Source organism: Acanthopagrus latus, chromosome 17 (assembly GCF_904848185.1).
Source record: "Acanthopagrus latus isolate v.2019 chromosome 17, fAcaLat1.1, whole genome shotgun sequence".
Taxonomy (NCBI): Eukaryota; Metazoa; Chordata; class Actinopteri; order Spariformes; family Sparidae; genus Acanthopagrus; species Acanthopagrus latus.
Genome location: NC_051055.1, coordinates 11,541,983 through 11,558,466, shown reverse-complemented (window position 1 = coordinate 11,558,466; position 16,484 = coordinate 11,541,983). Strand labels below are relative to the sequence as shown.

General features: G+C 39.2%; 1 protein-coding gene and 1 long non-coding RNA gene across 8 annotated transcripts in view; one reads left to right on the top strand and one right to left on the bottom strand.

Annotated features, from left to right (window-relative positions):
• Nucleotides 1–16,484, top strand: part of cobl (cordon-bleu WH2 repeat protein) — a 55,054-nt gene that overhangs the window by 14,834 nt on the left and 23,736 nt on the right. For 4 of the 7 annotated variants that reach the window (XM_037074109.1, XM_037074115.1, XM_037074108.1 and 1 more), the window contains 7 exons: nt 705–899; nt 3,330–3,540; nt 5,488–5,716; nt 7,126–7,170; nt 7,900–7,988; nt 8,309–8,380; nt 12,934–13,116. In XM_037074109.1, coding sequence (XP_036930004.1) covers nt 705–899; nt 3,330–3,540; nt 5,488–5,716; nt 7,126–7,170; nt 7,900–7,988; nt 8,309–8,380; nt 12,934–13,116 — 1,024 coding nt within the window. The remainder of the gene's footprint in view (nt 1–704; nt 900–3,329; nt 3,541–5,487; nt 5,717–7,125; nt 7,171–7,899; nt 7,989–8,308; nt 8,381–12,933; nt 13,117–16,484) is intronic. The other 3 variants (XM_037074111.1, XM_037074112.1, XM_037074113.1) reach the window with 3 other exon arrangements.
• LOC119005956 lies at nt 8,006–9,462 on the bottom strand. The gene is made up of 4 exons (XR_005070627.1): nt 9,367–9,462; nt 8,959–9,102; nt 8,396–8,516; nt 8,006–8,321 (listed from the first exon to the last, which is right to left on the bottom strand). It is a non-coding gene; the product is annotated as an uncharacterized LOC119005956 (long non-coding RNA).

Genomic DNA, 16,484 nt, shown 5'->3' with positions numbered 1-16,484 from the left:
ACAAGTGATTGGTATTCAGGCAGCTCTTGAGGGGGTGGCAGGGAATTGTGGTCATTGTGCTGTCTTGCAGTGTAACTAAGACTGGATTCAAGTAAAACAAAATGACTCCAAACTGATCTGCATAATTTTGAAAAATGTAAAATTTTAGTGAGTCTAGAGAAGCCATACACTGTTTGTCTGATTTAAAGGTTCCATATTGTAAAAAGTGAGATTTCCATGTTTTCGTAATCTTCCCTACTGCAGGTCAAGGGGCTATATCAAAATGCTTAATCCATGAAAAAATGCACACAGCCTGTATTCAGATACTGTGGCTTTAAAAGAGCTGTTGCATCTTCTGTAAGGTTGTGATGTCACACTTATACAGTCATAACCCTCAGGAATGCCCTAGCATCACCTTGGTTGCATGTATTGACAATATGAGAAAAAGAATAAGTTTTTTTAACAATAAAGCATGTAACCATTTTCCTTTAGAAACCCTGAATAGAGGTATTAACCTAAGAATGTGCATTAAATGATTGCTCTTGCAATTGATTAATTTATGAATTGTAAATGTGACAATCAAATGCAAGATGTGAAAGGAATGCTTGTTATTTTAACATACTCTGCTACATTGGAAACCTTGGACAATGTAGGAAACTATATCAAACACCTACAAAGTTAATAATAATTTCCTCTTGTGTTTTTTTACCATTGTCATCTGTCAGGAGGAGAATGAAGGCACGTGCCCCACCACCACCACAAGCCCCTCAACCTGCCCCGCGCCACATCTTCAGAAACACTGTACCTGATGGGGGAGGGACATTGGGCATTGATGCCAAGGAGAACATACTGCGGCCCACTGTGGATTTACAGCTAACCCTACCACAGGGATACCAGACTAATGTAACTGAGGATGGCAGGTGAGAGGACAGATTTAGCACACATTACTCGGTGTATCACTGTCTTTCCAATGGCTTTTGTTCAGTGTACCTTGTTTATATTTTGCATCCAGGTTTGAAATGTCTTTTAACCCAATCCTTTTGTTTGTTATCACTGTGTTTGGCTAAAAAATGTTTCTATCCATCCATATTAACATTCAGTTATTTCTTAAAAATATAATGATCTGAGCTATTGCATAGCAGGACAATATGAGTTCATGTTATGACCTTCGTTGTCAGTGAACAGACATCAGAATGTGGCCTGTTTGTTGCTTCTGGATCTGTTTGGGTTACAGTGCCAGTGGGGCCTTGTCAAGGGGTCCCACTCTCAGGCTCAGCACAAGCTTTGTCCCTGAGAGTTGACAGATGGAGGCTGACCAGCTAATGCTCTCAACCCCTAATGAGCTTCCCTCCTTTGGGGCAGAAAATCAGGGATTTTCTCACTTATACAGAACAACAAGATGGTCATCTCATAACCATAGACACGTTTTAGACCAGTAGGCATCTTTGTGCTGCTTCTTACTAGTGGTTAAAGTGAATTGATCTTTTCTTTTTGTTTTTATTAAAAGTAAGCCTTTTCACATTTAAACATGTTGAATATTTTGGTGACCATTTCAAACTACCTGATATTCCTTATAACCATTACAAAATGTAGGCTTATCTAAGATAAAGCCTTTTATGTGTCTGGTTACCTTATTTTAGATCAACTTTTGAAATGAGTGATACTACATTTTAGTTTTAGAATGGCTGTGTTGACAGTTTATTTTCTGATATTGCTCAGTAACAACATCAGAGACTGATACTATGACAATCATATCAGATGGTCATAAATAAGATATTCTAGATTATTCACCCTGTAATCAAGTTATTGTGTGAACATGGCCAACTAAACCATGTTATGTAAGGTTGAAAATGAATATACAAACTGTTTTGAGCTCACATTTCAAAATAAATCAATTTTTGTGACTCTGTTGTTGGAGAATTGTAGGATTCATGCATATACTATCATATTAGAGATTGAGAATTAGCATTTTTTTAGAGTACAGATTGCTTTACCAGACCTAATCTTGCATCTGTTTGATTAAAAAAGGATCAATAAACATTCTAAAACTTTTGAACCTAACCTGAACTCCTTCAGTAGCTGCATTAATTGCACTCTTCTGTATAGCTTTTTTCTAGTCATGCCATTGATTCTTTGCATTAATTTCATTCTCATTGAAATTATTATTCAAACCCAACATGTCATTTATTTACATCATGTGTAGATTCCTTATGCATAATCTCAAACACGTGTCCCTGTAATCTAACTTGTCATGGTTGGAAAATGTTACGCTACGGCAAAGTAAAACTAAGTTTAATGGGAAAGAACAATGCTTGACCATGTAACATGATCTTATTAAAATGACCTCATGTGAACCAGAAGGGTCAGCAGGTTAAATTGTGACATATAATCAACATGACATTAGATGATTCTTTTTGGATCGTGATTGCGTTTTTGATGAGCCTAACAGAAACATTTTAAGAAGCAAATAACGCAGGGCACTGTGGCTGTTGGTTGTACTTTTAGTCGTAGACCGTGTCCATGTGTTGGTGATTGTCAATGGTGTCCTTTGTGGTAGTATCTCTCTCAGTTCTGTCATCTGATCTGGCTGTTCCCAGAAAACATTGGAGACTGTCTCTTGGTTTCTTTATCTGTGGATTGACAGGTTGTACTGCAGGCCTCCGCATTGACAGCACCCCCTCACACTCACCCCTCTCACACACTCACACACACAAACACACACACACACACACACACACACACACACACACGCACACACACACACACACACACACACACAGATATACAAAACAGTGAGGCAGACTTCACAGCTTGCAATTTGCCTGTCATTATTGCTCTAAGCCACTGTGTTTTGTGACTGCCCTTTTATTGTAGAGGATTTCTGGCTACAAAACACACAGATTAAATCTACAACATATGATATGCTTCTCTTGGTGCTTTGGGGCCTTTATTATACCGTATACCTTTATTATATGTTATCACTGGTAATTACCCTCCAAAATCTACAAAGATAGCTGATCTTCATGTCAAAATCAATGCTACTGCCATTCTATATTCTGTATATCTGTGAAAACAGCTCAGTGTTTAAAATCATATTCATTGTGTCTATCAATAAGCCATCCCTTCTAAGCATATCAGGTGTGTGTCTGGTATGTTTGTATGAAGTAATTACTATTTACTTTACCGGAGCAAAAGCTAGTTAGGCTCTGTAACTCTATCTTCTCTCTTGTCTCCCTCTCTTTCTCCCTCTCTGCCCATCCTGTGTTTCTTTCTTCCAAACTCCCTCCCTCCCTCCCTCTCTTTTTCACTTTCTCTCTTCCCCCCTTCTCTCTCTTTCGTCCCTCTCTCAGTAAGGCGCTGATGGACCTGCTGGTTGAGCTTTGTAGCCGCTACCACCTGAATCCAGCACTACACACCCTGGAGCTGCTGTCGCCCGAGGGCCACGCTTTGGGGTTCAAGCCCAACGCGCTGCTGGGCTCCCTCAACGTGGCCTGTGTCCTCATCAAGGAGAAAGTCTGGGAGGAGAAAGTGGTGCGCAGGCCGGCACCCAAAGTGCCAGAGGTGAGTGACAGTGGAGCCTGATACTGTGATCTCGATGTTCTTTTTGTCAAACCTACTGATATATGGAGTGTACGGCTTGGCATGGATTGTTTGGCAAAATTTAATAATAAGACTTGTGATAATAAGATTTGAATGAAAAATAGTTAATAATCTTGTCCAGAATACAGGTGAAGTAGCCGTCACTGTAACAGTTGTGTAGTCTACATGCACTACCTGCATAGCTCCTTACCCTGTAGTCTTATGTAATATCCGTCCCTCCCTTCTCTACCTTTTACCTTTGACTGCTGGCAGAAAGCAAGGCCAGTGAAACCTCTAAGGGCCCATGCTAAGGTAGGATGCCAGTTGGGATTAAACTGGCCTAGCATGACAATGGAGTCAGTTCTCATACACTGTTTTTTCAGTTGTGTGTTTTTTTTCAGGTGTGCTTTTTTTTCTTTATCACCTGCGTTCCTCTCTGTCTTTAGGAAATCTGTCTCTTGTACAGCTCACTTGCCTATCTTAAGTTATTTCTCTTGAGCCTTAGTCTCTTTCTCACCTCCTTTTCTCTGCCTCTCCTCTTCTCTCCTCCTACAGTTTGAATATTTGATGAGTGCCTTACCTTTAGTTACCATGCATTATTTCTCTGCTCTTCTCAGGGCTCACTGGCTGTTCTCTCTCCCTTTGACCCTGCCTGGCCTCAGGCCAGAGACTGACACTATTTCAGACAGAGCTGTCAGTCATCCCTCTTCTTGTTTCAACATGTGTGATATCTTGGCAGTTTATGAGATAGGGATGTCATGATTCTCCAAATCCACAAATTCAATATGACCCTTGATCGCAAGGCCACAGTTCGATTCAGTTTGCAGTACCAGTTGGTAAACCAGCTGTAGTGTTTTCAAACTTTGGCTCAGACACACACACACACGACCCAAACTAATGACCAACCAACTCACCCAACTTTTAAATGTATGAAGGACTCCTAATGTACTACTCTCATGAATGATTATTTTGGCACCTATCAACATTTTTGACTGTGAAGCTACATGCTTACCAGGGAAGTCATTTGAACTTGTCAGAGGCCTGCGCTCTGAGTGTTTTCAAGTATTTGAAGCACGTTTCCCTGTAGTGATACATGAAGATGAATGTCACTGAACTTAAAATACAAAAGCTCCTGAAGAGCCACTGACTGGAGACCCACATTAAGAGTGGGGTGTGTGTTTTTTATAGAGGCTGATGTGAGCCACTTAGCGATAAAGTCCGCTGCACAGAGCATGTCTGTTCTCTGTGACACAACACTATGTAGTGTTGTAAGATTAACTACTTAAATACACACACACACTTACAAGATCACATGCTTGTATGTGCACACACACACACACACACACACACACACACACACACACACACACACACACAGCATCATCTTTAGTCTATTAAATGTTCCTTTTTCTGTCAGCAATCAAAGTCTAACCTTAAGTTACTCATTACTGAAGTGTCAGTGCATGTTCACATCTCTTTCTGTCTTTCTGCTTCTCTACTCACCACATGATTTACATTTCACATTTTGCTGTTACTCTATGAGATCATAGTTCACTCACTCATTCACATTCAGTGCTCTTTTGTCTTCATATAAGTATATTGTAATTCATTCACTTCACATACACTGTCTGCGCTTTGGTAATTGTTCAAGAATTGTTTGTTGTTTTATGTTGTTGGTGTATTTTTATTGAGTAAATGATTAAATTCGCCACATCCTTGTAAGGTCTGTCAGTAAGCTTTGATTCATTTTGTCCTATTTCTTCCATCAAGGTCAATCGTGTTCCTTTTTTGCCTGAGTTAAGAAATTAAACATGAATCCAGGATTAGAAGATTTCTCCAGCAGTCTCACAAATTTGTCCAAATTGGCCTTTTATCTCATCCAGTATGTAGACATTAATGTCCATTTTTTTCACCTCTCCCCTACACCAGAAAACAGTGCGTTTGATGGTCAACTACCACGGCAGCCAGAAGGCAGTGCTGCGGGTCAACCCGCTGGTACCACTCCAGGCTCTGATACCAGTCATCTGTGACAAGTGCGAGTTTGACCCCGCACATGTCCTGCTCCTGAAGGACAGCATAAGTCGTCACGAGTTACAACTGGACAAATCGCTGACGGAGCTGGGGATCAAGGAGCTCTATGTACATGATCAGAGTTTAGGTAAACCTCAAATATTTGTTTCTGTCTATGTCATTTTCTACTTTGGGTTTAGTCACATTTATATTCAAAGTTTCCAAAACACAGCCATATTTTTGATGAACAAAAAAAATGGTTCTTCTTCCAGTTTTCAGGCTTCATTTCTTTGTTGGATTCAATTAACTGAAAAATAAAAGAGCCCAACCTTGTTTTATGTTCTGTGAAAGCTGATGTTCGTAAGCTAATTGAAGCAGACAAACACATAATCATGGTTACTGATTGGTCTTGGCTCGTCCAGCGATTGTGTCATATTATATCGACTGCTGTTGGTCTGCAAATTGATACCATCCCTAAACAATTACTGAAGGACAGGCTGAGTCTTTGTCAAATGTATGAATGAGTAAAGAAACAAATAGATACATACTGAGTGAAATTAAGGAAGAATATATATGTTCCCTTTCAACTACTATACAAGAACTATACTACAAAGTCAACCAATTTATTTGAAATCACTTTATAAAGGCAGCGTCAGGAAGGTTTATAGACATGATCAGAATAAGAATAGCTCAACAGAACTTACATTCTGTTCAAATGCTGATTTACTGTCAGAGGGCTTAACCATCCACTTTCATGTACTAGGTGGGCTGTATAAAATAAGGAAGAAATAAGGAATAAGGAAAGAGAATTTTCTTATAGGGAAAATAAAGTTCAGCATTAAACCGTAAGCCGTAAAACCAGGCAGTAGCACTTCATTCAACAGCTTCCGATACAGTGAGCCACACACCAGCATTACATTGTATTCGGCAGTACAGTGTGACTAGCATGTGAATATTTACCAACATAAAGTTTCAATCAACAAGAGTCCATATTTGTTTAAGCAGCAGCCGGTGCAACAGAGTACAAACAAAAATATACACTTTTGTTGTGTTTCCTATAATATGCTCATCTGAATTAACCTTACTGAATTTAGTTTGCCCTTAGCATTAGAGTAATTAGTAATACGTTATCCCTGATGTGGAAGGAAGTTGAGTAATGTTCTCTAATCTGATAATATGGTTAATTAACATGGTAGCAGTCCACACCCACTGACATATAAAGATAGAGTCCTTGTCACAGAATGTCATCTTAGTGGAAATGCTAGTGGTTTATGGCCATGAAAGAAGAGCATTGTGTGATTTTTATGGACAGATACTATTACATAATGGTTCTATTTTGTAACCTTTAGTTGTTATTATCAAGGACACATCACCTGGTTTATTATGGATAATCTACAGATTATGTAATTGATCAGAGATTCTCCCTCCGGTTGAACTCTACCAGCTGTGTTGTGATGCTGCAGAAGTGCTAATAATAGATTTATTGATTCTATCTGATGCAGGTCAGTTATCCACATGTGATTTCATGTGTTTTTAAAACCTTGTCATGTTTTCCAGTTCTCCAGCCTAAAATGGCTTCTGCCCCTGCTCTTAACTATTCAGGTATTAGTCATGATAAGTCTTGTCTGTCTTAGTGTTGCTTGTTTTAACCAAACCAGCTCTCTAACCCAATGTACTGCTGCTCACTTATTAACCCCTGCTTTTTAATAGTGTTGGACATGCATGTTTGCTTGTTTTTTCAGCCATCTGCAAAGAAATGCAAAGAAAAAGTGTTTTGGTTTCATAGTAGTTTTGATACTTATTATTAACATAGACTGCCATGGCTTTTTAGAAAAATAACCCACTAGTACAGCTCTGTGATTTATTTATTTATTTAATGCCAAGTTTACCTTCCTCTTCCTGTCCTTAAGCCAACAGTGTTATCATGACACACTCTTACTTACTGCTTTGTAGACTGTGAAGGTTAGATAGAGTTAGATGGTCTTTGAGAAAAATAAAGCTACAGCGCCCTCTGCTGAGGACACTAAGTCAGTTCATTGTGAATGAAATTTGATGGGATAAGGTTTCATTTTTATTTAAAACAGACTGGCTTATATGTGAGAGTGCACTGCATCTCCAAAGTATTCTGCTGTCATTGCGATCCTACTCTCAGATATGTTAGTAACCTAATTAACTCGTGCATGCCAGCATACTTTGTTATTTAATTAATTCCTCATTATCTTTTTCCTAGAATAAACCTGACTTTTTTTTTTACTCTGAATTAACAAGGCACTGACACTATCATTTCATACTCCTCTCCCCCTCCTCTTCCTCTTTGGTTTCCATTTGTAGACTCCATCTGCTCCAGCACTACCAGTTTGGGCAGAGCAGAGAAGAAAGGCCTCCTGGGAATTTTCCAGTTCAGCAGGAGGAAAGCTAAGGTAGGACTCCAGATATCTTTTGCTGTTTTTCGGCAATTTGTCCTTTTTACACAAGGAGTGTATCCTCTTGTTGTCATTCATATGTCACTCATTAACAATTTTTCATTGAAATCAGTGAATTAAGAGCATAATTATGTCACCATAACTGTCCACAAGCTTTAGGAGTGATGTTCCATAAGAAAAATTAAGTTGTTCAAAATTTTACAAACTAACCTTGAGTGGTGCGTGCATTCATACTTATTCTGACTGTTAGCTAAGGTGGGCTAGAGGCATGGCTGAACAGTTGAATGCTGCATGTTAGCTGTGCCTTCCGTTTGCAGACAGAGGCAACATCTATGGACATGGATGACTGTGATGATAATGTAATCCAAAATACTGACACACAATGCGATGTAAGTATTACTTACACATCTGTCCAGATGTGATGAGTGAAATCAGATTGGGATCTTGTATTCTTGTGATCTCACCTCAACTCATTTCTCACGCATTCCAATCATATGCTATGGGTGGACAGAATAACAGGAACACCTGTACAACACAATACAAACCAGCACAAACAACACAAAGTGAATAGTACTAGTATTGGGTTTCATCACATTGGTTAGAGGGTTCCTGTTTTTGTGTCCATTTTGTGTCTGTTTCTTGCATGGCTGCTGATATAGCACAAGTCTGATGTGTAATTTAAAAATATCCTCTGTTAAAAATATATTCTGTATGTCTCATATATCCAGTGGTCCAGATTGTGATGAGACTCTAAAGTGGCATATTAGAGATTGACTCTGTATTCGACATTTGAGAGACATTGATTGGGTGTGTCAGATCGCACGAATACTGGCTGACTATGCCAATATCATCCAAGCTTATCATCCTGGATCAGCTTCAGAAGCATGATCCTGGAAGCTCTTAGATTTTTTCTGAAATTTTAAGTGGTTGATAGTTCTGCAACTTTTATCTAATGATTAAAGTGAACCTTTGTTGCTCCTGTACAGCTGAGTTGAGGTAATGTGAATGCAGGTCCTCCAGGGGGCAGCAACAGTCTCCAGTCAGCAGTCCCAATGCTCACAGGTCCATAGGGGAGCATTTACAATGTTGTCCCCACAACATCTTTTCTTTCCTACAAATGAGCACCGTGGTTTATAGTGGTATTTGAAGCTTTGACCAGGTACTTGTGTGGGGAGATTTGAAAAGATGTTAATAAGCTGAGAATATAACTTGAACAATGAATTTGTAATTTAAAAAAAGATTAACAAGTAAAATTGCACATGTTTTTTAACAAATATATTAACTCCCTACAAACTCCAGTGTATGTGTATGGAGTGTACATCTGTGTTAAATAAACCAGACATACACTTAGACGCTACACTAAGCAGCTCTCTACCTGTTATGTCTGTAACTCAATCATGTTAATTTGATTTTGAAGCCATGAAGCTCTGTTCAGCAGCAGCCACAGTGGCTCACCTCAGATCAATATGGCGTTTGATTGGATTATCTGAGAAAACACTCACTCTGGTTCACTTCAGTGGCCTGCCAAGCACAAAGGATCTGGATCAACTTCTCCAACCTTCTGTGTCTTTGTTCTTAATGTTTCATACAGCACTGAGAATCTATCTTGCTTTTATCATCATTCTCTTTAAGATCCTTTTGTTAATATTTGCATCAGATGCTTCTGACTGCACATCTTCCCTTTGAAAGAAATAACATTAATGAAGGGAGGCAGGGAAATGAAAGAGAAAAAAACATGGCAGCATAATATGAATTAAACATCAAACTAATATAGACAGAATGTGGCATTTGCTTTGCTGTGAAAACTTGGAATACATTTACAACTAGAAAGAGGAAGTTAGACAGTGGTAGCTTATTTATATTTATTCATATTTCCATTTCCCAGCCACGTGGCGCTTTTCAGTGGGCTTTAATACAGTTGGGCTTTTTCTCTCTGATATTATTGTTCCTCAGACTGGGCCTGTTATCAGACCACACACATGCATCTGAGCACACAAGCAAACACACACACATATAGACACACAGTGTTATCAGCCGGAAGGCATCAGATTACCCTACCTAGGTTACATTAGCACTAAAAGCCCAGCCTCTTATCTCTAATTGTTCATTAGGGGCCAAACTACTGTGTGTGTGTCAGTGTGTGTGGTCTTAAAACAATATCATGCTCAGAGAGCTTCGTGTTAGAGGGCAATGCTGATTCTGAATCAAACTGACTTAAAAAAAGGGAAATGCACTTGTTTTGTCCCCCGTTTTTATTTTAAAGGACATTTGTCTGTTAGTCTAAATAACATAAGTATCTTAGAGTCGCAGATTTTGGCCTTAACTGACATTCTCAAACTGGAATTTGTTCCCACTCTAAAGCACAATAGTTAAACTGTTTTATCAGATTTATAGGTCACCCTATATGTACCAACATCCTAATCATAGCAATGAGAGGGCAGTTACAAGAGACCTCAAATCTCCAGTGCCACTCATACTCAGTCATTTGATCACCAGTAAACATGATTACACAGAAAAGATTTTGTACAAATTTGTAGTTTTCAAGGACAGTTTGGATGATTTAATCCTCCAAGCATAGATGATGATTGCATTTTTAAGTAAATAGATATTAATGTATGACACAAAATGTTTATAGCTAATGATCACAAAGCAGATTTATAGTAATGTGTAATCTTTCAATAGCATTTTTTTGTGCAAAAAATAGTATTTTATCACTATCTCAAATGGTATTACACATTTGGTAAAAGCTGCTGAACTGTTGTCTGTGTATGGGTCATTGTGGAATAAAAAGAGTAATATACTTCCTTTCCTTTGAAAACTGGAGTGACAAGTTTCTTTAGAAAATACAATACCTGCAAAGGTAACTAATCACAGAAGTGATGTAGAAGTGTTCTCTAAGTGCATATCAGTTCACCATGATAGCAGGGATACAAAAGAGCACACTTTTGACCACACTGAGCCAGCAGTGATATTGGGTGTGGCCAGAGGTGAAACAGACTTATATCTTTCAACCAGAGAGGGCAGTGAAACACTTGTTTTCAGCCCAATGTTAAGTAATTCCTTAAAACCCTGTCATATATCAAAAATGATTATCTTTTATGCATATAATTCTAAATTGCATATATTTTGTATACACATGTTTAACTAAGTCTAAGGGTATTCTTAATACATAGAAAAGCTGCAAGTTGTCATTAATCTCACACAACTCAGTGCAGTCAGCGTGTGTTTTAAATTCAAAGTCAACTTCTCCTCGTTCAAACGTTCTTCTCTATGCTGTAAGTAAAGTAAAACTAACTTTCAGCATGATTATTAGGAAGGGATTCTGACATTTTGCTAGGTCGCTGGAGACTGAGACTGTCAGTTTTCGATTTGCATGGGTGGTTTGTAGTAGGATCAGTCTTTTAAGCACTAAAAGGCACTCCCTGGAGATACAGTATGTAAGCCATCTTCCTTGCATGGAAGTTATGCAGAAGTTCAAGAGGTTCCTTTTAAGTTGCTGACTTGAATGCTGCAGTGTGTTTGTTACAGTTTCATCTCTCACTGTTTTGACATATTTCAGATTGTTTACCAGAGGAAAAGAGCAGAAGAGAGCAGGTGAAAAAGTCAGACAGAGTTCATGTGAATTTTCCGCTTTGAAAATTTTTGTGAGGTGAAAACAAGCTCCTTCTTTATGGATTCGAAACAGAAATCACATCAGTGATTCCCTTTCAACATTTCTTTTTTTGTTGCCCTGCTCTTACCCCTGTCAGTCACACAGCACAGAGGAAAGCTGACTGAATACATTTATTGAATATTTTATATCATCATTTATTCTGCTGTAAACTTACAATGTCATGCGTTATTGCTAACTTCTTTCGTGTTGATTTCAATGCGTGTTGTACTGATTTGTACAAATGTATCTTGCAATCTCTCCATCTCTTAAAATTTAGCGTAAGGCAACAGGTTCCCCAATGCAATATTATTTTCCCTGCTCTTAGAATCAAATATTCCACAACAGTAAAACAACAAAACATATTTGTTCATATGGGAAATGTCTCCAATGTGAAAAAATAGCTGCAGACATGCCAACTGGACTGCTCCCCTAAAGGCCTTTTTTCAGAGGCACTGTTCTTTTTCCCAGCCCTTCCCACTGTGAGATGTTCTAACCTTGGGTCCAATTAATTCTAATGACCTGAACTTTATGTTCCGTTTTGTTCTGCTTTTATGCTGTATCCAGGCATTGTCTGAACGCATCAATTAATCTGCTTTTTAAACACTTTTCTTTTCTTAAATCATGGGGGTGTGGGTCGTGGTTTGGTTCCCCCGTTGTGTCAGGGCTCTGTACCAAGCTGAGCCATGGGGAGATTCAGATTTTCAGGAGCACTTTGGGCTTTCTTTGATCAGAAGGTGAAAACCATTTTTTGTTCCAATGCTTTTGTCCAGAGCAGCCACCCTTTGAAAATGCGGTTGCGCTTTCAACTTGGTCAAATAGATTGTTGTGACTGAAAAAAAGGACCATAACTTCCGAAATGTGTGCATCACTGGCACGCACAGTATGTGCATGGGTGCATGCTTTTGTAGTAACTGCCAACATTTTCTGTCATGGGGTTTCTTATCCAGATTACTTGTTTGTTTTGTTATTCTCTGAATGCTTGTGAAGAAAGACACAGTAATTGACATTGACATCATAACATAAGCTACAAGGATGATGAGATTGTTGTAACAAAGCTTAATTGTGCAAATAGCCTTTTTAGAGGCAGATATCACTCAGGCTGACCCTTGAAAATATGATAGCATTTCAGCTGTGGGTGGCGCAAACGCAACATGATCAATTTATACACCAATATAACTCAGTGGTTATGCGTCTTACGCACTTGAAAGCAAAATGTCTTTAAAGCTGTATAACTTACACTGATAGTTCTAAGTCTGACCTTACCCCCTTTATTTTTGACATCGCCCACAGGGTCTGACCACAGTGTCAGCGGTCCCCAGCGTAGAAGACAGGCCCAGCACCTTGGGCCAGTCTCAGTCGGTCATGAGCATACCAAGGATGTCTCCAAAAGCTGAGACCAAGAAGAGGAGGGCCCCTGCGCTACCCCAGGTCCCAACACCCAGCATGGCACACACCAACTTTGAGGGCTATGAGGTGAGGAGTTTAAAGGCCTGTTTTTACTTTGTGTGTGCTGCTCCGTGTTAGACATGTCGATAAAATGATGCCACTTACTGGAAAACAGAACCCCTCATAAATAATTTTAGTTATTTACATAATGATATAAAACTTTGACTCTTGCTATGCTGTGAAACTTATGTGAGTACATTAGGGTTAGAGCACATACTCATACCTTCAGGGCAGACATGAAGCATTATGTGCAATTAGGATTATAATGATGACACAACCCAGATTTTTCATTTTTGAAAAAGCTTCTTCTTCTACCTTGTGTACAATACAGAAATCCCTCAGCTCTCATGATTGGCCTGAAGTGGTACATCTGAAAGCTGTAATTTGTTTGAAGCAGCCTTTCCGCCAAGTGTTTTGGCGTGAGATTTGGCTCCTCGAGGTCAGGGTGACCTGTATTGTCTACATTAGAGCACCAGCTCCCTGTAGTCTCATTATAGTGTTATGGCAGCATGCTGGGAAATGTTGTTTAGCAACCAACATCCTTCCTCCCTCCCTCTGATAACAACTTTTGTTTATTTGGAGGAGCTGGTGTTTTTTATGGATGTTATCGAGAGGAAATTTTATTCTCAGGATGGCAAGGAGAGTGTTATCCTCTTTAGCTTAATTAACCAATTTGAACTGTGCATGGAGGAGCAGAAAATATATAAGATGTTATTCTGTGGTGAGACGAGTGCAAACATAAGCAGTTCATTGTGAGTCTTTTAAGAAGCTCCTTATAAGTGCCGTGGTTGTTTTTAGCCCTACCAATTGTAGTAGTGCAGAGGAAGACAGCAATGTATCTGTCCGCCAGTTTAAGAGTTATGACTGAGAGCACAGCTGAGACACCACTGGGAGTCACAAGGGGAGCTTCTCAGAGCAGGAGTTGGGAGGTCATCTGAGGACCTGATGACTGGTCTAATAATGCATTTCTCAGTCTCGCTTTTATGCCTGCGCTGAACCGTTATACTGTCTGTGCAAACAAAGTTTCATGTGTAAATTCCATCCGCACACTGCAAGGTCATGCTCTGGTGCGCGACACATCTCATGTTTCACCACTCTGTTATCTAGTGTTGCTTTTTGAACAGAGAGATTGAAGACTTTGACAGTAAGACATTGTTTTCATAGGAGTAACAGAAGAGCAACAAATCTGTAATAAGTGGCGCTAGTATGTTAATTTCATGTGCATTTCATGTCTGGATTATTTGATAAATATTGGATGGAAATCTGGAATTAGGGAGGCACGATTCAGAAGATCAGGGTTGATACCGATGTTCTGATTAACAACTGCCAACAGAAACAAGTTGCTTTTTCACATTTACATGAGGTTCAGCATTCTTGCCTGAGGTGGTTTTAAGCTACACTCATGGGCTAAGTTTTGCTCATCTTTAGAGGAGCACATCACCTTCAAAAAGTTTTAAGCTCCAGTGAAACAGTTGTCACGCTATACTTTTGAAAGATAATAACTCCGATACAGGTTTGTCCACAAGGGATGAGCTGGCAGAGGGCCAGCTCGCCTGGCAGAAATCACACACAATTTATCACCAAATGTACAGTTTGTTTTTGTTCAGTTTGTTTTCTCTTGACTGTGCAGAGTCAGACATGGTGGGCACAAACACACTTTCTCAATTCTGCTGCATGTTACCTTGTGTTACAGCGTAGCACACTTTATGTTACTATATACAGTAAGTGTGGGTTTTGAGATACAGTAGAGCATGATTAGGCACATGATAGCAGGTTATCTAAGGACAGCTCTCTATGATGACAGTCCTCATTATAGACTCCCCTCTGTGCTGAACAAGCTTAGGTGGTCAACTAATTGTGACTTACAAGACCCAGTAATGGACATTGACATCATAATATAAGCTATAAAGATGATGAGATTGTTATAATGAAGCTAAATACTTCAAACAGCCTTTGGAGGGGCAGAGTTCACCATGGGCGGTCATTTAAATCATGGGAGGACCATAGTTAGATTACCATCACTGACAGAATTAGGAGGGTCAGAAACTCTTTATAGATAACTGTGGAAATGTTGGTCACAGTCGGGCCGCATTTTAGGGCGACCTCTCCATCTGTCTCAACCAATCAATTTAGGGTACGTGGAATTTTTACTGTATATAAGATTTCACTGTAGCTCTGCCCACTCCCCTTTTATTATCTCAGAAGTGAAGCAAACATTAAATACTTTTAAAAGTAGTCCTGATGAGCGTAATACCTGAGCCATAACACCTGGCCTATCCAATGACTATTTGTTCATTTTTCATTGAATTTATTGTGATTTGATTATCTGAGTGTCTCAATGTCTCAGAGATAGTAAAGAACTTTTTTTTTTTTTGATGATGATGTTTGAAGAATGTAGAAAAAGGTTAACGTCCACATACAGATTTGCTCGATATAAACCTTGCTTTTACTCTGCTATTTGGTCTGCCACCAGGCTGGATTGTTCCCCAGAAAAATTCATGTTGAATTATGATGCAAATGTAACATGACTACCAATGCGCAACCAAACCACGTAAGAGGCATTAGTTTTCTTGGTCACTATACCCAGGTAATCATGGAGCAACTGGAATAGCTGTGGAAACTCTACACTGCAAAAGGAAAAGGGCCTTGTTTATGGAAGAGGCACAGAGGGTGTAAACAAGAGTGAATGCACATTCAATCACTCAATGGGGAGTGCCAGTGTTGTGTCAAAGTTTGTGCCCCTGTTGATTTTTTCTTATTAATACAACCAATTTGTTTACTCTGTTTTGGTTTGGACAGTAGCCTGGCTGCTCCTGGTAGCCATGTTGCTGATGCTGTCTTTTCTGACAATGGCACCAGCAGTAATGCCACAGGGAAACTACGAGGGAAGAAGGTTGAGTAGTTATCTTTTATTGCTTTTGAAAAGGACAAACTATTGCATGGGCTCTTTGAAAGTTGTAAGAGAATGGTTTTGTAAAAACTGATAAGTAATAGAGTGCAGATAGTCAATAGCTCTTTGTTTCTTTTTACTAACCAGAGTGAGTGACCAGTAAAATCAGTGTATGCAGTCATTCACACATGGTAGTTATGCAACTTTTACACAATATAGATTGATGTCAGGGTGTTATAACAAGAACTTTAACACCCTCGGTTAAGATCTAGTTTCATTTGCAGTTATGAAAGTAGATGTTTGACCTTTTTGATGTCTAAGGGGCAGGTTGCTATATTCAGCAGTCAGAATAGGGATAGCAGTGACACCAAAAACAGATGACACAGTATTCCAGGGAGACTGTAAAGTCATCTTAAACTGTAGGAGAATCATGTTTCCACATTTCACTGCTGTTGTCATGGAGTCACAGTCAAGTTTACGGTTTTGTTTCTGCAGCTTAACAATC